The sequence below is a fragment of the Carettochelys insculpta genome, chromosome 5 (assembly GCF_033958435.1).
Source record: "Carettochelys insculpta isolate YL-2023 chromosome 5, ASM3395843v1, whole genome shotgun sequence".
Lineage (NCBI taxonomy): Eukaryota > Metazoa > Chordata > Testudines > Carettochelyidae > Carettochelys > Carettochelys insculpta.
This window is the reverse complement of record NC_134141.1, coordinates 106,590,171-106,615,212: the sequence shown is the minus strand read 5'-3', so window position 1 is coordinate 106,615,212 and position 25,042 is coordinate 106,590,171. Positions and strand designations below refer to the sequence as shown.

Here is a 25,042-nt window from a genome sequence, read left to right as displayed (position 1 = left end):
AAGCTCATAATATAAGTGCTATTAAAGTATTTTTTTAAAAATACAAGTATGAATGGGAGCAAGAAAAGGTATAAGATGATTGGGTAAAGGAAGGGCTTTCTTTGTGCCAGTACTTGCCAGTACTAAGTACTGGTACCTCAGCAGCCCCCTGCCATGGGAGGTGGAGGGTGGGGAGATGACTGAGTACCGGCACCTCTTTATTTTTTAAAGAAAATGTTACTGGGTAAAGGCAATATTTGTACCCATCCAGAAGAAGGGAGGTCTGCTGGCCTGAATAATTATAGAGGTATAAGTTTGTTGTCAGCACTGGAAAAAAATCATGATGAAAGTAACTGCCAGAGTAAGGCCAGTTTTAGAGGAAGTGGTAGGAGAAGAAAAGTACAGATCAGACCAGCCCAAAACTTGTATTGATTCAATCCTCAAACTCTTACTGTCGATGGGAAAAAGTGAGAATGGGGCCTAATGATATTTGCTATTGTCATCAACTTCACAAATGCGCTTGGTTTGGTTTGGTTTGGTTTGGTTTGAAGAGAAGCATTATGGAAAGTGGAAAAATCACTGCAATTATCACAAGCTTACATGCAAAGCCATCTGCAATTCTGTAAGAACTGGTGGGAAACTGAGCCATTTGTTGAAGGCCTCACCTCTTCTTTCATCATTCTTTTTAAATTGGACATTAAGACTGTTAAATAATTTGGAGGATACAACATAAGATCATCTAGGGTTAAACTCCTTAGCTTACATAGATTATATTAGCAAATTTACTCAGCGTTGCTCATTGCTTGTGTGTGCAAGTCAAGTAAGAGGGTTTATTTTTTTCCTTTTTTGGAAAATGTGTACAGTTTATGCCCATGATTGTATTTCTGGAAAATGAAGGCGGAAAGAAGCTTGCAGCAATAAAAGTCTGAGAGCAATCCATGGAATCTGTGTTCCTCATTCTTGTGTGCTTGGGCTGTTGTCACGGGATTCAGCGTGAGGCGGTGGAGGTCGTGATAGGGGGTGAGACTGAAGAAGTCACAGCAGGGGTTTGGGTGTGAGGGGACTCAGGCCAGTGTGGCTGGGAGTGGAGTGAGGGCAGGGGGTGGACGGCTTATGACAGAGGGTTCTGTGTGTGGATGTGGGGGAGGGAGGAGTCCAGAGAGAGGATGGGCGAGGTGGAAGAGCAGGGAGCTGAGAGCAGAGGGTTGGGAAGTCTCTGGGGTGGACACAGCAGTGAAGATGGAGCTGGTCCATGGAGGTCAGGGTGGTTCTGCTTGGCCCTTGAGGCGGGGAAAGGGTCCATGCCACAATACCTGGTCCCAGCATCTCTGGGTAGGAGGGCTGCTCTGGTTTCTGCAGCCCCAGCCTTAGCTCCTTGGGAGGCAGGTGCATTTCCCCTCTGGGGGAGACTGAGCACCTTAGTGGAGGGGCAGGCCATGGCACTGGGCCCGCCCACAGGGTGAGATGGGGGGTGCCAGCCTCAGCCCCAGTTTTGGCAGCAGGGAGGAGGCTGGGCCTGAACACAGCTCCAAGGTATGGGGGCCTGCCCCAGGGTGAGCTGAGGAGGGGCCTTCCCTAGCCCTGGCTCTGGCTCCAGTTTTGGGGTCAGGCTGCCGCTGTGGCCAGCCCCAGCTCTGGGGTGGGAAGGGATGTTCTGGGGGCTGGGGCAAGGCTGCAGTGCTGGGTCTGGCAGCCCCAGCCTCAGCTCTGGGGTGGGGAGGTGGGGAGGACACAACTGGGCCATTGTGCAGGGCCCAACCCTGGGGTGAGATGTATGGGGCTTGGCCCAGATCCAGGGAGCTGGCCCCAGCTGCAGGGTGGGTGGCCCCAGCTTAGGGGTGGGGAGGTTGACCCCAACTTTGGGGTTGGGGGGTGGGGCTCTTGGGGCTGGCCCTAACTCCAGTGGGAAAGACAAGGTGCCATGCTGGCCCCAGTCCTGGCCATGACCACAGCCCCAGTTCCAGGTAGTGGGACAGCCCTGGCTGTTGGGGGCAGGCTGGGGCAGCCATGCAGCTGGGCCTGTGCTCAGGGAGGGAGGGGGGACTCTTGTGCCTGGCCCAGTGAGAGCTTGCGGGGCGGGGCTGGTTTCCTGGCCCCTGTAATTGGTGGGGGAGTTGCAGGGGAGCAGCTGCTGGGGGGTCATTTACCCATCCAGAGGCAGGCAGGGTCAGGAGCTCCATCTCCATTTGGCCACTGTGGCTGCCCTGGTGTTCATGCTTCAGAATCACTGTTTCCAGCACTCACTGCTCCCCACCGGTGAGTCTTCTCAGTGCCCCTCCTTTTCCACGTTCTGGGAAACCTGAGATTTCACACACTTCCCGTCCAGGCACGTGCAAACCCTGACCGGAGTTTAAGTTGGGATAAAAGGAAGCTGCACAGCAAAGTTTTGAGGTCATAGCTCTAACAGCTTGAGTGGAGTTCTTGAACAAATGTAGCACTGACAGACAAACGGATGCACTCTCTAAAATATATGAGAGATTGTGCAGCTGCCAGGGATGTTTGAATTTACATGAATAAACAAATACCAAAATGACTAAACAGTCGCAGCTTGATAAGGGGACAATAGATGAAGTGTGGACAAGCAGAGGCAGCGGACAAGCAGAATTTTATGCGTACCTTGGAAGTTTGAGCAGTGACAACAGTTCCACCAAGGGGGAAATTAAAAGGAGATGTGCTTTAGCCACAAGTGCTGCACAGAAATTGAAAAATTATGGACAGATAAAGACATGACATCTGCTACCAAAGTGAGAGTGAATCAATCCATTGCATTAACAGTATTACCTTACAGCCCAAAAGCAGCTGCATTAAGTTAAACGGAGAGAAGAAGACTGGAGGCTGTAGAAATGAAAGTTCTTTGAAAGCCGGCAGGGTACAGTGAAATGATTTCATGACAAATAAAGAAGTTAGGCAAGCAGAATGCAAAATCAGGATATGGGGTTGGCTACAATCCAAATGATTATGATGGTGGGGAAACTTCAGAAGACAACTGAGAGCATGTCAAAAAAAAAAAAAAAGAAAAGAAAAAGACAATGCAAATTGAGCCAAGGTCAGTTCAACCTTGAGGTCCACCACCTAAGAGGGTAGCTAATCTTCTTGGTCTCACCAGGAGCCTCCCAAAATCAAGGTCTATTTCCCAGAAGCTAGTGAAGCCCAAGCAGAATATTTTAGATCACTAAAAATCTGGCGGCACAGTGGGCTAAGTAGGCTCCCCACCTGCCCCAGCTTCATGTAACTCCTGGAAGTGATTGGCAGGTCGCTGCAGCTCCTCATGAGTGCTGGCTGCACAGCTCCCATTAAACAGATGCTGCAGCCAATAGGAGCTGCAGAGACAGTGCCTGCCGGCACGGGCAGCATGGGGAACCACATGCTCTCCCAGGGCCCTCAGGATTGTGTTGGTTGCTTCCAGGAGTTGCGCAAGGTCAGGGCAGGCAGTGAGCCTTCCTTAACTCTACTGTGCCACCAACCAGGAGTCACCCCAGGTAAGTATAACCCAGCCAGAGTCCACACCTCTCAACCATTTCCATATGCCACCCCCAGCCCAAGCTCTGATTCCCCTTCCAGAGCCAGCACCCCATGCCTGCTCCTGCACCCCAACCCCACGCCTCAGTCCTGAACCCATTCCTGCAGCCCACATGCCAAACTCTCTCCCCCAACTCTGAGCCCTCTCCTGCACCCAAACTCCCTCCCAGAGCCCAAAACTCCTCCTGCACCTCAGACCCTGCCCCAGCACTGAGCCCTTTTCCATAACCCACACCCTGCACTCTCTCCTGTACCCAAACCCCATGCCCCAGACTCGGTCCGGAAGCCCCCTTCCACACTCCAAACCCCTCAGCCCCAGCCCAGAGCCCTCATCCACACCCCCACACCCTGCCCCAGCCTGGTAAAAGTGACCGAGGGTGGGAGAGAGTGGGATGGGGCCTTGGCAAAGGGGCAAAATAGGGGTTTGTGTGATTAACAGTTGGCAAACCTACCACCAACTAGACGGTGGGACACTGTACACAGGAAGAGGCTCAGGCTGGACTTAAGGGAGGAAAAACAGTCGGGAATAAATGTTGATGCTGTACTACTCCCTGTGTCTGCTCTGGTATGAAAAAAATGTAATTGCAAGACTTCAAATTCTCCTACTGATTCAAAACAGATTTTGCATGTTCAAAAAAATTCTGTGTGTGGAAACATTTCCCACCCAGCTGTAGCTGAGACTAACATGTCAGCCTTACTTGTAACGTTTTAACTCCCAAGGATGAGACTCAATTAAACAAACTGAGAAGTTCTTTAAGTATGGCAGGGTTGGGGAGGTAGTTGTTTAAACAGAAGAGCAGGTGACAAGGAAAATGTGAGAGCGAGTTCTATAGCGATAGGATGCAAAGCAATGATAACATTCCTTCCACACATCATTTCTGCTTATAAAAAAATGGAACACTGTGGAATTTATAAGACTCAGTAATACCAAATAACCCATCCTTTGAAATCAGAAATATAGCTGTGTTCATATCAAGCAGTGAAACATGATTACTTGATCCAGCTCTGTCAGCACAATTCAGCGGCTAGGCCATTGTTGTTTGTGTACTGTATTTGTAAATTTCTAAGGATTCTGCTGTCTGCAGAGACAAGCATTTATTTTATGTTCACTTTAGTGCAAACTATTCCTAGGAGAGGCTGTCTGTGCTCATGGAAGCTTTTGTGTGTGTGCACCCTGGTGAACATGCTCATTTACTTTCTGTGTATTGCAAATATATAATATCTCCTCTACAGAGGACAAAAAAACTCTTACACAAAGCAAAGGAACAAGGAGAAAGATGCTTCTTCTCATTTATCACATCTGACTTAACCTTTGCAATAATTTGCATACCCGAGCTTTGCCATTGCGACTTAGTCTTAAAAACAGTATCAGAGAGGTAGCCGGGTTAGTCTGTATCTTCAAAAACAGCAAGAAGTCCTGTGGCACCTTATAGACCAACAGATATTTTGGAGCATAAGCTTTTGTAGGCAAAGATCTGCTTCTGACAAAGCAGGTCTTTGCCCACAAAAGCTTATGCTCCAAAATACCTGTTAGTCTATAAGGTGCCACAGGACTTCTTGTTGTTCGAGTCCTAAAAACAAATGGGCCAGGTGTTTTGGAGAAGCTAAAGAAAAAGTAGGACTGGGTAGGACTTGATATAATTAAACACAGAACACACCAAATGCTGGAAATACGTCAGTGCGCTCCTTTAGCAGATGAGCTCTTTATATAGTGTGAAACAGAGTGTGGCTGGCCAGCAAGAGTGTTTATATTGGCTAAGTCTCTAATACTCTTCCAAAAGAGGCAGGTCATCCTTTGAGGATAAATGGGAGACCTGGTTTCTTTCATTTCCAGGTAGTTGAACAAAGAACTGCACTATCAAAAAGCCACAACAAACAATTATGCATAAGGAGTCTTCTGATGGTGATAAATTCATCTTCAAAGAGCCCCCAGTACTCAATAAATCTTACATTCAGAGTTATCCTGTAGCAAGTACAAAGGTCATTTAACCACTGCATTTTAGGGCCTTTTATCCCAGGCTTTCACAGTTCTGCGAGGTGAGCACCAGGACCATATTTTCTTTTTTGTAAGTTCTAACCAGCATGCACACTCCACCCCGCTGCATTCAGGCAAGACAGTTCCCAAGCCAGAATTCCAAAAGGACTCTCTCCTTTCTCCCATTGTCTCCACAAGTACTTCTAAGACAGACCCAAGTATCTAAGATCCTGTAAGAGGATTTCTTAGGAAGTTTGTGACCTACCTACACATACAAGTGTTGGATCTCTCTCTGAATGAGCATCTCTTTTTGGATGCTCACTCAAACAAACCCCAGGATGGTTGCAGTTTCTCAGTCTGTAATTGCAGTACCAAAGTGGCAGCATAGGACAAGATGACTTCTGCAACATTGACAGACTCAGGTCACTAGCCCCAGGAATAGAACCTACAAGCAGAGGGTCTAAAGCCCTGCACCCTACCACGTGAGCTAAAGGCCAACTGGCTCTCAGCAGATGCTGTAGAGCAGAGACTTCACTCACCCCAGATGAAGTCTCAGTACCTCTGGGTACTACACTTCCATGGCGTTGCTCTGGACAAAGTTGTCCGTTTTAGCACTGTAAGTCTTTTTGCTTTACCTCTAAAATACAGCAGGGTTCTGTAGTTACCAAGGTTATGTCTGCACTGCAGTTCACCATCATGGGCTGGCCTGTGTCAGGTGACTTGAGCCTGTTTAACTGTATTCAGGCTTGGGCTGGGGTCTGGACTGTGGGACTCTCCTTCATTGTGATGTCCCAGATCCCAGGCTTGAGGCCAAGACTTGCAGCTGGAGCCCTGCGACCCCAGGTCAGCTGAAAGAAGTCAGTCGCAGATTAATTACAGCAGGGCCAGCAACCTTTCCACGGCAGAGTGCCGAAATTTGACCTTTTGAGAACTGTGTAACTTGGAGCGCCAGCGACACTTTTCAAAGTCACTAATTGTCCCCTTTGTGAGGGAAATTAGAAAACATCTTTCACTCACAAGCTCATCTCACCAAAGAATTGTTTCTTTTTTTACAGGGCAACATGTTCCGCGGCACCCTGCAGAGTGTTAGCTGTTCATATGAAGTGACCTAAACATAGGAATAAAATTGTTCTTATTGCTTGTTCCCATATGTAAGACTGGCAGGAAAATGGCAAAAAGAGAGTTGCATTTATGTAGTTGCCATTATTTGGCATTGTCCTTTGGCTGAGTAAATGAAAAACTTTGCTGGGGACTCTGGTCTCTTGTGCATGTCCTTACCTCCATTACTTTGCTTACTGCACCTTGGATGCTTCTGCCCTTAAATATGCATCTTTGAAAATGAATTCTAAATTCTTTCTATCATTTGTATAGAGCCTGGGCACCTTTGTCAGGCAACAGAATGTCATTTTGCTCATTGCTGTGCACTGGACTTTGTGAAGTTCAAGGGCGCTGCATTGCTCTTCCTGAGCCAGTTAGCAGGAGTCAAACACAGACAGCAAGTGGCACCTCCCTGGTCCAGCACCGTTGGAACCTGATAGGTTCCGAACATAAGAATTTGCTGGACTGGGGAGGGGCGGGAATCCAGGGCTTCTGCCCCAGGCAGCCCCAGCCTCCCAGTGCCCTGAGACTCCACATTCCCTGGACTGCCTTTGGGCTCCAGCCCTGCACTCCCATGGCTGCCAGAAGGCTCTGGCAGACAGGAGCACCAGCCCCACATGGTGGCGGGGGGAGAGGGGCTGGGTAGTGGCTCCAGCCCCACCCCCATGCTCCAGAGGGGGATCCCCTCGCAGGGGGCTCTGGCCCCAGCCCTGAGTTACAGAGGGGCCAGCAGGGTGCTCTAGCCCGAGCCCCAGACCTGGACTGTGCTGGGGGCATTGCAGCCGTGGCTCCTGCTTCAGCTCCATGCCCAAACAGGGGCTCCAGCCCCTCCCATGCTGCAGCGGGGCCAGCAAGGGCTCCAGCTCTGGCCCCAGCCCCAGGACACCCTGCAAAGGGGGAAGGAGAGGCAGGGCTGAGCTCCAGCCACGTGTCACTGAAAAACGTCTCACATGCTGCTCTTGGCACGCTTGCCAGGGGTTGCTGACCCCTGAATTACAGTGTAGACATATTCTGAGTAATAGACTTTCTACAACAGATACTGAGCAACCCAGGCTTCCCACTACTTCCACAGCAACTCCACTATGCTATCAGCCCCTGACGCCCCAGGAGCAAGAATCCAGACGTATTTCCTAAGCTTTTCATCTCCATGGTGTTGAGCAGGAAGGTGACTTATACAGCAAGATCTGATTGTTTTTTTGAGAATTTCACAAAGTTCAGTGCACAGCAATGAGCAAAATGACATTCTGTTGCCTGACAAAGGTGCCCAGGCTCTATACAAATGATAGAAAGAATTTAGAATTCATTCTCAAAGATGCGTATTTAAGGGCAGAAGCATCCAAGTCTTTCATTTACTCAGCCAAAGGACAATGCCAAATAATGGCAGCTACCATAAACACGACTCTCTTTTTGCCATTTTCCTGCCAGCCTTACATGTGGGAACAAGCAATCAGAACAATTTCACTCCTATGTTTAGGTCACATCATTTGTCACTTCTTGTACAAGTTTGGAATGATATAGTAAGCCAATCACTTGCTGTGTACAGGAGTACAATGAAGTAATCGTAATGCAATTTTCAGGAATAGAACACAGCAATTAAAAATGAGTCAGCTCACAATTTCCGAAGCAGAAGCAGTAATGAAAATGTACATCACATGCACAGATTTCTAATTTGCATAATGCTATCGCAGTCTTCATTTCCAGTAACATATTGTTTTTTGTCAGAGTATCCAAAAATACTGAGGATGTTGCAAACCGGATCTTGGCTTATATCATTATTGCCAGAGCTCAGGGACGAGAATGATGCTAACATATTAGAGACTGTAGCATTTTTCTAGTTTATAGAACATAAGTAAGGAGTAAAGATATTAATTTATCTTTCAATCATCCTTCCCAACTGTAGTTGGGTGAGTGGTCCACTACTGCAAGGAAGGCGTTAGTGCAAGTTGAAAGGAGCCTGCGCAGCCCCTCTGTACAATTAGAAAAGGGCTTAGAAGCAGCCAATTGCTGGACAACTTGCTGGGGCAGCCCTGCACCTCAGGAGCTCCTCTGGCAGAGCTGGGTTAGTTGGTGTCCTGACCAGGGAAGGTGTAGGGCCAGATCCCAGTATCTGCTAGCAACTTACCTAGAGCAGTGCTGGGCAAACTAACAGGATCTTGGGAAAGGCTCCAACTTTACACCTGCCAGACTGCTGGCCCTGACATAAGGATGAGAAAAGTGCCAGGGAGTCACAGGGGTAGCGGCCCAGGGAGTAAGGCAGCAAAGGGGAGAAGAGCAAGGCAGGCTGCCACCAGAGGGAACCTGGGCCGGGACTCAGAATAGTCGGCTGGCATGAGTCCCGTCCCTCCTGCCTTGCACGACATCTAGCCACACCAACTGTGGCCAGTGTGAGCTGTGGCTTGTCCCTGAGAAAGAGCACTAGATAGAAGCTGCAGTTGGCCACACTGGTGAAGTCACTGGACAAGGACTACTGAGAACCCTGGAAGAGGAGAAGGGATTGTAGTGGGCACTGCCAGAGGGCAGTGTCCTGGAGAGGACACGGTGATCCTGGGAGTGATGTGGGTCCAGAACAGAGCACACACAGGGGAAGGAGTGGTGATGGACCATACATCCTCCAGAGGAAGATGCCCTACTGAGGAGAATGAGTTAAGTCCCTGAGTAACCAGCAGGAGGTGCCATGGCAACATATTCATTCTGGGATGCAAATCCACTCTAAGGAGGATGGAGGAAAACCCTGAGTGTGCCACAGATCTCTGCTCTGTAGTGGAGCCCTACAGCTTCTGCACACAGAGAACTAACAGGAGGTGCCTCTGTCCCGAATCTCACACCAGTGTTGTAAAGACAGACACATTACTAGGAGACTGTGCAGGGCTCAGCCACTTTGCTAAATAGGGCCATAAAATTACCTAAGATAAAGAGATGGTGGATTTTGCAATAGTCCTTTTGCATTTATCTGAATTGTTACTCTATGCAATGGACTGAGCAGCACTGAGTATGTTGCTAAAATTACCAATGTAGACATGAGACACTGCTTGAGCATGTAGAGAGCCCATATAGGATATATAGACTGGGGATTCAGCCACGTCGGGCTCTCAATTCACTCTGTTCATCTGAGCCATGTCTCATTGCCTACACTGCTGTTTATACCTGTGTTAGCCAGGTGTGCAGCACCTGTATACTACACACCACTCAAGTGTGCACACTGTCACAGATAAAGGCATATACTAATCCATCACAACCAGCAAACCCAATTTTTAATTTTTTTTAAAATCCACATCTGCTATTGTCCCAATGTAGTTCCAATTTTTCTGAAAAAACACCACAAGCAGTTTGAACTGCTTCTAAAAAGGATTTTTAAAATCGTTGAGGAATTTATTAGTTTTTAGCGCGCGCACACACACACACTCACACTCTTACATAAACTTTCCAAGAAATGTACAGTTCCTGAGACTTAGTTCAGTCAAGTTAGACTGACTTAAAATCATTCAGCATCAAAATTTTCTTTCCTCAAACAAGCATCTCCTTGATTATTTTTCCTTAAATCTGTACAGAAAAGCAGGGAGCGTCCTCTCCTAGATGGAAGGTACTGGACATACTGAAATATTAGTGCCATAGGGGACTGAATCAACTCCCACTGCTGTCAGTGGAAAGATCTCCATAGACTTCCACAGGAGTTGGATCAGGCCTAGCTGTGGGCTTCTACACTAATTACTCTCTGTCTCTGAAACATGATAAATTTTACATTTCCTCTTGAGGCAGACTCCACATACTCTGCAAACTCAGTCATGCTCTTTGAAAAAGGTGTGCACCTATTGCACAAACTGCCAGTGGAAGAAACTTGGGTTAGCCAAACCACAGGCATAGGTGCTGAACCCTGGGGCTCTGGGGTTGGTGCTGCACCTCCTGGCATGGAGTGGATTCCATTAGATACAAGGGTTTGCAGTTTGGGTCAATGGTTCTCAGCACCCTCCACTATACAAATTGCTCCAGTGCCTCTGACCACAGGTAGAATAAGCTGCTTCCATTTCGACAGGCTAGAAAGAAACAGCTGGTGCTGGTGACTCCTCACCTTGACTAAATTCAGACTCTGAGATAGAGGAGATTAAGAGCTTAGTGGAAGAATGATTTTCTTCCCGCTCTGCAGTACAGATGGCTCAGATCCAATCCCAGGTTTAACTAGTCTGAAGGAGATTTTTGGACAGAGCAAGATAAACAAAATACACCCCTCCCTACATTCCATCACTTAGAACAGAATTAAAAAGATGTAAGCAGCTTCAGGCTCCTGGTGCTGTAATAAAGTGGACTCCGTATGCAATTCCTAAGTCTTATTTTGAGGTGAAACTAGCCTACATGGAAGGGAGAGTTGGCAGAGAAAAGATTTTAGCAGTATTCTAACACATTAGAATTACACTTTACCTAATGTTACATACAAAATGGAATCACAAGAAATACAGGTTGCAAAGTCAAGCACTCAAAAGTTGGTAACTGCCAGAATTAAGGTGGTCTGTGCAGCCTTAATTGGCTCTCCTTCTGTGTATCCATTTTGATCCCGTATTTAATAACCTCGATTCCATTCCATTTTCACATAGGACCCCACCTCACTCAGTGTGCAGAATAAACAATGCTCACTTAATGTGAGCTATTCAATAGTTCACTTTCTTCTCACTTTTCCCTGGATTACCCTAGGTTGTAGTTACTGCACACTATTCAAACCCCGATCTGAAGACAGAATTATGAAATTCCCTCACGGGCATTTGTATGGTACTCATCCCTATGTACCACCCAAGTGCTTCATAAAGATTAATTAACCTCATAAAACTGATGAGAGATGAGAAGGTACTATTCTAATATTAAATATGGCCAGCTGAGGCACAGAGATTAACATCCAAAGTAGTCACTAATTTTGAGTGCCCAATTTGAGATGCCTAGGAACCCATTTTTCAGAGGACACTGTACTTAGCAATACAGATGGGGCACTTTATATATTCAAGCACAGGTCCCATTGATTGATTGCTCATGTCAGCAAATAGCAAATATTACTCTAGGTTTAGAGCTGTAGAGGCCTTAATGAGACTGAGAAGAGAAGGAGAGATTTTCTGCTCCTTTTACTCCACAATTAGCAGGACATGTAATTAAAACTTCAGCAGCAGTCATGGCTCAGAAAGACAGGAGTCTAATTATCAGTCTGTTTTCATCCCTGAGAATGAATTAGCCTTTTTAACCACTATAATTTCTAACATATTCTCAAGCTGAATACACTGCAACTCCACTTCTAGAAATTTGTGATTAACCTAGATACGATCCTCTAATCAGACTTTCTGCCAATGAAGGTTTTTTTCTTTTCCTTTATTTATATGTGTGTTTACAAATGTGTTTACTAATGTTTTGTCCAGGCTAGATTGAAAATTTTCCAAATACCAAGGAACAAATGCAGGCAGTGAAAGTAGGACAGTCAACATCTAATCTGCAATGTACTAAATACCAGAATAAGGGAGAAAAGGAGCACCCTACAGTTAAGATCCATTATTTCAGGGTTTCCCAACCAACAACAAGAATTGTACCCATATTAGTGCAGTAACATTTAGATCACCTAATTATCCTCTTCCACAACTCATATTATCACAAACAATACCTCCAAAATTGTAACCACGGAATAGGACAATTCAATAGAGGCACTTTAATACAGCTAGGTATGGGGCTTTAGATAATCCTACAACCATTATGCTGAAATCTGAAATACTGAGATTTAACCACAGAGATGATCTCTAGAACTGATAACTAAAACGTGGTGTGATTTTGTTTAATTTTCCTGACAACATGAAAGGGAAGTTGGTATCATTAAAGTCAGAGTTTAAGTGTACATGGCTACACTGACATCAGAGGGGCTCTACTGATTTACACCAGTTGAACATCTGGCCGCATGCATCTGGACCTATCTGAGCACTGCCTGGGTGTGACTGACAAAGAGCTGAAGGGTTCTACATAGAATGGATCAGATGGATACTCGCAAGCTTTACCTCCAATGAAATACAAAGTTGAAATCACACTAAGGTTAAAAAAACATCCAGGAAACTCTGCAAATCAGACACAGTGAGCCACGAAACTATTCCATGCCTTTCACTCTGATGCACCCTACTGCTAATTCCTGGCTTCGGTATTTATAAAAAGCTGCCACTTGTAAAAGAAGGGTGTAAATATTTGGGAAGGAAAGGTAAGGTTAAATAATTCAGCAACCGACAAGCAAAAAGGTCCAACAAAATTCATACCATTCAATGCATGGCCTCTTTCCTTACCTGTAGTGGTCTCCCGTCGCTGTCTTAAAGCCTTCTGAAGGATATTTGCCCTGTAGATTATGTGTGGATATGGTGTTCCCTTTGCTGTTGGATGCTTTTTAACAGGCTCAATGAAGTAGTCCCCATGGGGCAGACGGAAATATCCAGTCTGAAAATAAGTGCAGAGATGTTAATTTCAACTATATCGGTCCAGCTCTGTGATTCAAATATGGATGAGGTCGAATGTTCCCTCACATCAGCAGCTTTGGACTTTTCTGACAAATTAGCCATGTGTAACAACAGTTTTATGTGAAAACAACACCTGGGTTTTATACTCCTTATTTTTCCTTTGTAACAAGATACAAAAAGGGGAACTTTGAAGTCTTGCTAGGAACTCAGCACTTGAGGGTAATAAAAGTGGAGGGCACCTCTTTGGCAGTGTGCTAGCATCAAAGCTCTGCTATGCCCAGCTTACAAGAGTTGCACAGATGAACTCCCTTCTGAGAACCTATGCTTCTTTTCATCAAGGCAAAGGTTTTCAGACTTTAACAATGCTGCCGAAAGAGCAAAGTTAGTCAAAATGCTGCGTTCGTCATAGAGCAGCATTGTCTTTTGTGTGTCTAGAGCTGTGCATCTGTGACCTAAGTAACAAAACCAGCATAAAGGCTTTTGCGTGATGGGGAACAATAACTCCCGCCACTGCAGGAATTACAAGATGAAATGCCATGGCTTGTATTACACCAAAGCTCAGACTAGATGATCCTAGTGGCCCTTTCTTGTCTCACAATTTACAAAAGCCTTAACTCTCCTCTGACCTCTCAGTGACACAGGCATGCTTTTCCCACTGGGGAGGGGCCAGTGCAGTGTGCTCCAGGCAACGCTGAGGGCTGGCTGCCCCAAGCTTTCCCCTTCTGCTGAGGACCTGCCTCTCCTGGGAGCATAGAACTCCTCACACACACCTTGCTCAGAGCCCAGCAAGACTCTCAGTACCCTTGTCAATATTAAAGACACCCAATCTTGATTTCATGGGCTTGCTTTAAAAATCCCAGCCCTGATATTCTATGGGCCACACTGGCAGGTGAGGCACTGTCCTGGAGAAGTGTATGTGCAAAGTAGTGTTTTGCTAGAATATGACTTTTCTTATTTTATTGACACCTCTCCTCCATAAGAGAAGACAACATCACAGCACCTTGTAACTGGACTAAGATGGCAAGATGTGCGATGGGCTTTAGTTTCTATTATCTGCCCACAAGAAGAAACTGGTCTCCTAGACTGTGTCTACACTGAGCCCCACTGATGCAAATAAAAAGCTTTGAAAATGCAAAATGGCAATCCATTTGCATATTTGCATGGATAATGTGCATATTTATGACGATAATTTGCATATTTACCACAGAACCCACACTGTGTAGACATGAACCCACACTGTGTAGACAAAAACCTCATTATCGGCAGACCCATGTTTACAAGGCTTGAGTTCTTCCATGAATATGCATAGAGTGCCATGAATATGAACATTAACCATGAGAATATGCAAACGAGCAGTCATTTGGCATTTTCAAGACTGCTTATTTGCATGAAACTGTCGGCATTAGGGCTCAGTGTAGACAGAGCCTTACACATATGACATTAAAGCTTGTGATACACACTTCCATTGTGCACCAGGAGTAGAGCTTCTGATCACAGTCTTAATCCCAGAGCTTTTGTAGGTCGTTAGCTGCCCTGGGGCTGAGGCTTTGACTGCTCTGAAGATAAGGATCAAGACCTTGAGCTTGACCTGACATTTTGTAAGAAACCAGTGTAGCAAGCAGAGGATAGGTTTGATGTGCTCCTACTAGCCCAGTTGCTGGGGAGATGTTCTGGCCCTTACACAGAGTTGCTGACTCATGATTTTTATCATGAATCTTGCTATATTTTGTGTTTGTCTTCAACGATCAGATCCTGGAATCTTTGGACTAAGGGAGAATCTAATACAAAATATCTCTCTGTTGTAGACAAAAGTTTGGAAATACCAACACAAAAGACTCAGTAAACAGCAGCCAAACAAGAACTCAAAAGACATTTTTAAATCGTCTCAATTTATTAATGCCTGGATGTGTCAGTATTCCTCACGTCATTCTGAACTGAAAGACCTCAGAGAGCTGGTGTCACTATCAGAGACTCATGACACTCATAATAAAACTAAGGGGTGCTGCAGTGCTGTGAACTGAAACGATTTATACATGCAGCAATAGTGAAGCAATCCCCGATTTCAGAGCTATTCCCAGGCCCACAGAAAATTATTTACTTACTACATGGTAATGACCTTCCAGATATATTGGGAGGACTGATATTTTTCAGCACTCTGGGATTCATTTATGAGGCATCTGAATAAGGGGGCATTTGCTGTTGTCTTGCAGACTTACCCTCACCAGCCTTTGGACCACATTAACAGTTAGACATTAGCATGACTATAACAACATAAAATGCCTGGGATGAAATATCGACTGTTCTAATGCCATGGGATTGAGCAAATACAATACTTTCCACAACACAATGATTTTGCTTTTACACAAGGAGAAAGGTCAACTTTCATCTGCTGTAAAAATATATATATATATATATCAATTTGCTCCACAGCCAGTACTGTAGATCTTATATTCTACTAACATTAGATTGTTTGAACCATCTTAAACATTGTGTGTCTAACATTTTTCCAGTGGAAAGGTGAACGGGTTCATTAATGGTCCTTCTTTTCAGGTGAACTTTGGAAGTTTTTGAAACAGTTGGAAACCTTGCCCAGACAATAATCACTATAATGTGAAGTAAGAGCAATTTTATGTTACACTGAAAAGCTACTGTCTGCACTCTTCTCTTTAAGTGAGCAGGCTCAGGACTTAAAACTTTCCATACTCTACCATTTATGCTGATTGCAAATGGATAGATGTATTAAACTAACTGACTTGATTCATACCCACAGACACATTTACAAAGATATGTTCAGATAGTTCAGCCTTCCTGTTGGCTATTACACACATGGTAGTAAAATCCTCACTCGGTTTTTGCTCAGTCAGCTTGTTAAAACATTGTTAGAGATGTTCTACAGGAAACCCAATGAGAATTCAGATCAACTCAGAGCACTAGAGACATGATTTTCATTGTGAACAGTTTCAGCAAAAACATGCTGAACAAAACAAGGAACTCTATGCTGTTTTCATGGATCTGTAACAAGTACCCAGCACTGTGAGTGGTACCAGCCTCTCTGAAAAATTTTAGAAAAGTTTGGCTGCCCCATAAGATTGGTTAATGCCACCCATTAATTCTACAGTGGCATGTGTAAGCCTTGTGCCAGGTTGTGTAGGTGCAACAAAGACTGGGTCCAATATCTAGGTAGTCCTCTCACATTGCAGAACAACTAGTCCTGTGACGTCTTAGAGACTAACAAATGCGCTAAGTCATTAACTGTCATGGCTAAAACCCACTTCATCACATAAGCTGGAGTGCAAATTACAGAATCCGGGGTATATACATCTGGAAAATATGAAAGAAGTTACCTATCAATACAAATTAGGAGCTGCTACAAACTAAGAGGGTGATTCCCTGCTCATATGCATATACTTACAATACGTCAATAAGATCTAATGCAAGTATGAGTAGGCAGCAGCAGCAGCACACCTTAGCCATGTAAAGTACAAACTCACCTGAACTGGGTTTGTACCTACCTGCGTTATGTACTCAGCACAGCTGAGCCATGCCTCCACTGCCACTACTGTTTGTACTTGCGGTAGTTTACAACAAGCTATTACCAGCTGAGGCTCATGCCCCTAACTCATGGTGTAAACAGAGCCACAGATTCTATAGCTATGGCTGAAGGAGTAATGAAGACAGACAATAAAATGTGTATTAGCCCCCATGTTACCATTTACAGATGGTGACACAATCTGTGCTGATGTATAAGATATTGGCCAAGCCCCTTTTTTGGTCCTATATGTGTAAGGGACGGATGGCCTAGCCAGTTCTACAAGAACTAAAAACTCCTTCAAAATTTTCACCCATTTCTAGTACTGAATCATTTTCTGTTTTCTAACAATGTTCAGGTAAGTTTATCTCATTTCCACTTTTCACTTGTGATAAGAACTGGAGGGGTGACAGTCCAAGTGGGAAGCTGTTCTCATGCCAGTTCACGCTGTGACTGCTATGAGAAGTGTTGGTCATCAAAAGCTAGAGGCTGTTCATAGGAGATATCCTGCAGTCTCCAGAGACTTGGGTGCTATCACCTGATTATTTCCTCAAGAACAAGCTCCACCCATCACTAGCTCATGTTTAACTGGCAGCACAAGATAAATAGTAAGCTGTTTATTGAGAAGCATGAATCCATCTGTCTCAAAAACAAACCAAAGAGAAAACGGGATACTCAAACACTAAGTAATATTTCATTCACAGTGGTCCCTAAACCTCATATCTTTCATAAAGTCTTACTACACACTGAACTCTCTCCCCTCGGAACCTGACCTGTGCCAAACGAGAGAATTTGACGGACCATGGAAGGTCACTATTGTCTAACTTGTTACCAATACTTCCATTGTTTACTAGGTATTAAAAGACAGTTGGGGGTAATTCAGGGCTAAATAACAGCGCAGAACACTGAGAGCCAGGACTGGTGGCTGTAAACAAACTTTATGGGACCACAGAAAATTTGGCCACACCCAAGAGAAATGGTTAACCAGGTAACTAAAATCATGGCAATTATGAATGTTGTCAGACAAGAGAATTCTGGGTTAGAGAGGTTCAACCTAAATAACCGAAAAATAGAATAACCTAAATTCATAAATCTTTTAAAAGTGTATTCTCAAAACATTTCAGATTAAGGCAATGCAATTATTAACTGAGGCTAATTGAATTCAGGTAGGAATTAGATTTTTATATATGCACAACATCATCTACACCTATAAAAGCCTATACTAGGGTTGAATGAAGAACAATGAAAACAGACTCCAGTCGGTACATACATAGTTTATTATATATCCTTCTATGCTAGCAATAATTATCAGCACGCTATAAATTAGCAGGAATAAATAAGATTACATCTCTTTTTCTACCCTCAGGAATATTCATCAAATGAAAGTGTTATTTCAGCACTAAAACCTTGATAAATTCTATTTCTATAAGCCTTATTAAGGGAACTGCTGTGTCTACACTACCTCCCTACTTCAAAGGGAGGATGGTAAGTAAGGTGTTGGGAGTTTATTAATGAAGTGCTGTGGTGCATATGCAGCACTTCATTAAGCAAATTCCCCCCGTGGCAACTTTAAAGTTTTAAACTTCGAAGTGCCGGCTCGCATTTAGCCGTGGCTCACCCGCCGGTACTTCGCAGTACTTGGGCAACTTTGAAGTCCCCTTACTCCTTTTGAGTAAATTTTGAGGAGTAAAGGGACTTCAAAGTACCGGCAGGTGAGCTGCGGCTAGATGTGAGTCGACACTTGGAAGTTTAACACTTCGAAGTTGCCCCAGGGGCGTGGGGAATTTGCCTAATGACGTGCTGCATATGCGCCTCAGCACTTCATTAATAAACTCCCCACACCCTACTTAACACCCTCCCTTCGAAGTAGGGAGGTAGGGTAGAAAATAGTGTAAACAGAGTTTGCTTGCCTGTTTCCTATGTTTTTTTAAAGGATTCTTAAGTAATTAGGTAGACAAGTTAAAAAGAGAAAAAAATACACTGCCTTCAATTTCCTGTTTATTTCTTCTCAATGAAAGTTTGTTTTCTGTGCCCATCAGTGCTGTTTGTGTAGAAGTTATTGTACAAACAGGTTTGTAGCTTAAAAGTTACCTGCTGATGTGTTAATTAATGTAATATAAACTCTAGAGCTACCATAGTATGAATCATGAAAGGCAACAATCCATGCTGAACAGAGGAAAGTTTTAATTATTCTTCATCTTAAGAGCTTTAGTTTAGTACCTTTTTGTAGTGACCACTGAGGGAAATTTCCTTTGCTATTTTGAGCCGTCAGTCAGTGTTTGTGAACGTTTGTTATTCATGCACTTCATTCTCTTCTGAATCATGAACATAACCCAGTGTAACAAAGGAAGGTGAAGAAACAATCAAGGTGCCCAGCAGAGCTCCAACTGATAAGGAAAACTTCAAGTCAAGAAAGCATGTGGTCCACTGCTTGACCCTCACAGTTTAGAAGACAGAATTCTGATATCTGAAATGCATTCACACTGGGGATGACCTATTTGTGCTCACTGAGACAGATGTTTGGCCCAAGAAAAAAGTGATGCAGTAAAACTGGTATCATTTAACCCATACTTCTTTACTTGTTTATGAAAACTACAGTATGTAAGTGGATGAGAGCTGGCTGGAAAAAAAGTATACTGCCTTTCTTCTCCTCCTCCTCCTCCTTCACCCCACCCAAGGAACATTTGGCAATTATTTTACTTCTCAGCAAAAAAAAAATTGACAACCCAAGTCAAGCTAGGGAGCCCAGCACATGGAGGAGAATGAAAGCATGAACTACAACTGCCACAAAACACTGCTACTGCAGATTGGAATCAAACTGTTTAGCATTCAGTTTTTGACAACAAAAAGGACAAAAAAAAAGCAGAGTAAATTCATTTCATGATAATTTTCACTTAGTCAAAGGCCCAATTTTCCATCAAAAATAACTTTTCCCTATTTTTAACTGCACCAAAATGGGAACCTGAAGTAGACTCTTCCCTCCTGGGAAAAAAGGCTGCAGGGAAAAACAACACCAGGTATAGTATTAGCATGCCAATAATTACACTCAACTCTACTGCTTCAGTTCATCAAGCCTGGACAGAACAGCTTCTCATCCAAAGTCTGGCAGAAATCAGCAGAGTGTGCTTGGATAAAAGTTAAGTGGTTTACATTAACTCCAGTTTAGACTGATCAAAACAGTCCTAATCCAGTTTATCTGCATTAAAATACACTGTTAGAAAATGGAAGTGGAAAACAGAAACAGATAGGATACATGCTGTTCTCATTGCTGCCTGGACAAATGCACATCTGTTACAGCCTCATTTATTTTGACAGCCAACATCATTTGGATATCATCTGTTCTAACCCACCAAGAAGCTGTCAGATGGGCTTCACAAAGAATTGCAAGCGTCTTTGTTCAAAATCCTCACATTGAACAAGTTTGCTTTTTCATTAAAAATATCACCTTGGTTCACTCTTAAAGCCAAGTTTTTCTCTTTTGCTAATTTTCACAGATTTGTCTAGCAATAATGCAATGCAGTGCAAAGCAGTGGTTATTAATGTTCCATTGTGGGAGCTGTTCCAAGTAATAGTCACTCATCTATGTGGTTACAATTACCCTATGAGCCATTGCTTCAAGAGCTGTATCAGTCTCACAAGACGTTTTATTGCTTTTCCACATGCTATAAAATTGTTGGTGGATGGAGCTATCCATAAAAAGGTGGATAACTGTTATTCAACTGTGGAGCTGTTTGGAGTCAGTAATTTCTGCATAGACTTGCCTATCTTTACTGGCACCTCCTGCTGGGGGTCTCAGAGATTACCTCTGCAGATGAGTATGTCCCTTCCCAAAGGCGCGTGACCTGCAGTCACTTCTGATCCTGGACCCACACCACTCCAAGAATCGCAGTACCCTCTTTGTGACATTGCCAGACGTGAGTTCTGAAGTCCCAATGTCCTGCCACTTTCCCAGTGGTATCTGCAGCCAATTGTCTGGCCACTTCCCCATGGTCCCAGCACTCTCTTGCTGCAGGTCCTTAGCCTCAAACCCCAGCAGCCAGCCAGGAGCTCTCTAGCTTCTCCAGCCTCTGGTAGCCTCTGTCCACGATGTTAACTTTTACCTGTCAGCACCCAAATCTCCCTCTTTGAGCTCCACAGAGTAACTAAAACTACTCTGCCCTGCAGCTCTTCTTATATGGGCCTGCCATGCATTGATTGACTACTCCTCCCAAACCCTCTCTAACTGTCTGTCTCCTGCTTAGCCTCCTTAGGGCTTTATTAACCCCTCAGAGTGGTGCCAATATCCCATCACTCTTGCCTCAATGAAAAAACCTCTGAAAGATCATTCATAGCATGAAGATTTCTAGAGCTTTGAACTACAAGATGAACTTTTGCTGTTTGCAAAAATCATTTAAAAGCAATTCTAAAAATGAACACCATACTGAAGAGGTAGGAGCCAACACCAAAAAGATAACCTCTTTCCTCACAGAGTTTACTGTCTGAAGGAAAACATGAAACAGAAATAAAACAGAACACACACTGAAAGGTGTGTGGATGTTTAATCCTGGAGATGACCCTATATGGATGTGAATTTGGTAAGGTCCTACTCATGAGAGAAGGTGCTTCCCATCCGAGAGTCCTTTATCCACCCTTTCTGTGAAGGAAGACCTATCTTCTCACTTCAGCCCTGCCCTTGGAGGAGTGCAGCAAAGGGCGATAATCAGACCTTAATCTTCTTTACTCTGTGAAAGCTTGATCCAGATCAGACTACAGAGATCCATCACTCCTCACTCCTACAAAGCACACAGGCTGGGAGCAGAGGGTCAGGTAGAACCATAAACTTTAGGCTGCAGCAGTAGTTTTGGAGCCCATACTCAGCAACTCTCCAGTCTGGGGGCAAGACTTATTTCCTCCTTTCTTTCAACTACTCAAGTTCCTGTCTGTGCAAAGGCAACAAAATTTGCCCACTAATGAAGATCATCACTTAAAGGGGATGTGCCACTGTCTATCAAAACATTCCTGCCCCACAGTGCTCTTTCATCCGAGCCCAGCAGCAGTGACCTCAGTCTGTTATTAGTTTATCCTGCTCCCAGCATTTTTTCAGAAGAGTTCATCCAAGCTCTGGCTACATCCTAAAGGCAAATGATGGGGTGAGTGGTGATTCCAGCAAAATACATCCCTCATACCTTGTCATCCCTGTGCCAGTGACAGTTCCTGCTCAGCACAAACAAACAAAAAACGATGCCTTCTGCTTAGTAATTGTAGAGCGCAAGATATTATACTTGATTCCCCTGCTGCTTCAAAGAAACAGCTGCTGTATTCACTTGTACTCCATGTCTCTGGCAACCTGACAGAGCCAGACTGGAATTGCTGCTTGCTGCACCGTTTGCCACAGGGGAGGAATAAAGTGAACAAATAACTTACAAAACTGGAGCAGGCATCCCCCAGGTGAGGCCAGCTGCACAATGTTAAGATAGAAACCAAAGAGAATAACGCAAACCATACAATATAAAGCACATTCTCATTTTGCATTGCTTGCCACAGGAAATCATTTTTAAAGGGTTTAGGATAAAATGTGAATTAGGAGAATGAGGGTAAAATAAATTTGTAAGGGGGAGAATAAAATATAGCAACAAAATTTTGAGAAGAACAAAAAAAAGATGACAGGACATAAAACTGTAAGCTCATGTCCCAAAGATTTGTCTTCATTACAGAGTGTAGATCTCTTAGCAAAGTGGCATTTCATGGTATTAACAAAATGCAAATAATAAACAACAGTAGAGATGGGATTTAGGTAAAATTCTGTACATCTCACTTGGGTAAAATATCACTGACTTTGTTTTCCCCTTCACTATTCCCTCATGGTAAGTAGTAGATGAATGGATTTGTGCTTTGGTTAACTCAGTCTCAGAAAAATTGTGCAAAGCTATCTTAGCTTGCAAAATATAGATCCCAATCACAAACACCCCAAGGAGCAGAATTTTTCAGATTTGGCATGCAGCCAGTGATTTTGCTTTATTGTTCATTTATTGTGTGATGCTATAATGAACTAACGTTTTTAATCACCATAGGTTACATAGGGCTAAATTGTAGGATTATAAAAGTGTAAGACTGATAAGTAGTTACAAGCAATAATGTATTAGGAATGTAAATAAGTAGAGCAGACATGCAAGACCTGTGAGATGAGTCCTGTAAGATTTTAGCTTAGCCATATTAGATTGTAGAAATGCTTGACATAAGTAAGTGGACAAAGTATGACCTTAAACCATAGGATTATGGGAAAAGATCTACCAATGAGTGATATTACAAACAAATTAACAGTAATAATAATTTCTTGCTTATACCAAATAATGATATTTTGCTAACCCCTGACCTACCCTCAGGGTAGGCTGTATGCAGAAGTGCTAATGAGATATGGGCAGAATAACATTATAAAAAAGAGGATGTCAAGATTAGGAAAACTGAGCTTGCTATGACAAACTCCACCAGGAACCATCCCCCTACTGATAAGACCATGAGAGGCCCATCAGCTCCTAACTCTACCTAGGGGGATGAGTGTATAGGTATGTTTGTAACTTGTACATAGGTCTGTATAGAATTTCTATGTACTCAAGTAATCACAGTTTTAACTGTAACTTGCTAAAATTTTTTAAACAGATTAATCACTATACTCGTGAAGTGTGCGTGTGTGGTCATTACCTCCGGACTTCTGTGTATTCTGAGAGACACTAAGTCTGAAGCAAGTTGCAGAAGTGACTTTCACTCTGTTAAGCTTGAAACTGTAGTCACTGCGGAACTGAACCAACATTACAAAATTCACTTAAAATAAAAGGCATGTGGGTTTGAGTCATTTCAAAGATACAGATTGTTTGAAAAAGTCTGGATCTAGCTTTGACCATGGATTTCAAACAACCACAAAGTTTATCAAAACAAAAAGTAGTCAAGCAGCACTTTAAAGACTAGCAAAATAGTATTAGGTGAGCTTTCGTGGGACAGACCCACTTCTTCAGACCATAGCCAGACCAGAACAGACTCAATATTTAAGACACAGAGAACCAAAAACAGTAAGCAAGGAGGACAAATCAGAAAAAGATAATCAAGGTGAGCAAATCAGAGAGTGGAGGGGTGGGGGAGAAGATCAAGAATTAGATTGAGTCAAGTATGCAGACGAGCCCCTATAGTGACTCAGAAAGTTCCCATCACCATTTAAACCATGTGTTAATGTTCCGAATTTGAATATAAATGTCAGTTCGTCCACTTCTCTTTCTAAAAAGGAGCGATAATTTCTTTTCAGTAACACACATACCTTGAGGTCATTGACAGAATGCCCCATTCCATTAAAATGTTGACTAACTGGTTTGTGGATCTGGAGTGTTTTGATGTCTGTTTTGTGCCCGTTGACCCTTTGTCTAAGGGAGTTAGAAGTCTGTCCAATATAGGCTACGTCTACACGTGCAGCCAACATCGAAATAGTCTATTTCGATGAATAACGTCTACACGTCCTCCAGGGCCAGCAACGTCGATGTTCAACTTCGACGTTGCTCAGCCCAACATCGAAATAGGCGCAGCGAGGGAACGTCTACACGTCAAAGTAGCACACATCGAAATAGGGATGCCAGGCACAGCTGCAGACAGGGTCACAGGGTGGACTCAACAGCAAGCCGCTCCCTTAAAGGGCCCCTCCCAGACACAGTTGCACTAAACAACACAAGATACACAGAGCTGACAACTGGTTGCAGACCCTGTGCCTGCAGCATAGATCCCCAGCTGCCGCAGAAGCAGCCAGAAGCCCTGGGCTAAGGGCTGCTGCCCACGGTGACCATAGAGGCCCGCAGGGGCTGGAGAGAGAGCATCTCTCAACCCCCCAGCTGATGGCCGCCATGGAGGACCCAGCAATTTCGACGTTGCGGGACGCGGATCGTCTACACGGTCCCTACTTCAACATTGAACGTCGAAGTAGGGCGCTATTCCTATCTCCTCATGAGGTTAGCGACTTCGACGTCTCGCCGCCTAACGTCGAAGTTGGTGCCGCTACTTCGAAGTAGCGTGCACGTGTAGACGCAGCTATACAAAGCATCTGGGCATTGTTGGCACATGATGGCATATATGATGTTAGTAGAGGAGCATGAGAAAGTGCCCGTGATTCTGTGAGTAACCTGGTTAGGTCCAGTGATGGTATTTCCAGAGAAGATATGTGGACAAAGCTGGCAGCAGGCTTTGCTGCAGGGAAAGGTTCCAGGACTGGTGTTCCTGGGGTATAGGCTGTGGCTGTTAGTAAGGATCCTCATGAGGTTGGGAGGTTGTCTGTAGGAGAGAACAGGCATGTCACCCAGGGCCTTCTGGAGTGTTGCATCCTGATTAAGGATAGGTTGTAGGTCTTTAATAATTCGTTGCAGTGGTCTGAGCTGGGGGCTGTAGGTGATGACCAGTGGTGTTCTGTTCTTGGCTTTTTTGGGCCGATCTTGGAGTAGCTGGTCTCTGGGTATGCGTCTGGCCCTGTCGATT

At 44.2% G+C, this 25,042-nt stretch overlaps 1 protein-coding gene across 1 annotated transcript in view; it reads right to left on the bottom strand.

The window, feature by feature from the left end:
- The window catches only part of ADAMTS12 (ADAM metallopeptidase with thrombospondin type 1 motif 12), a 278,989-nt gene that overhangs the window by 165,924 nt on the left and 88,023 nt on the right, over positions 1–25,042 (bottom strand). Inside the window, exon 3 of the mRNA XM_074995694.1 lies at positions 12,862–13,009. Within this exon, the coding sequence (XP_074851795.1) occupies positions 12,862–13,009 (148 nt within the window). The remainder of the gene's footprint in view (positions 1–12,861; positions 13,010–25,042) is intronic.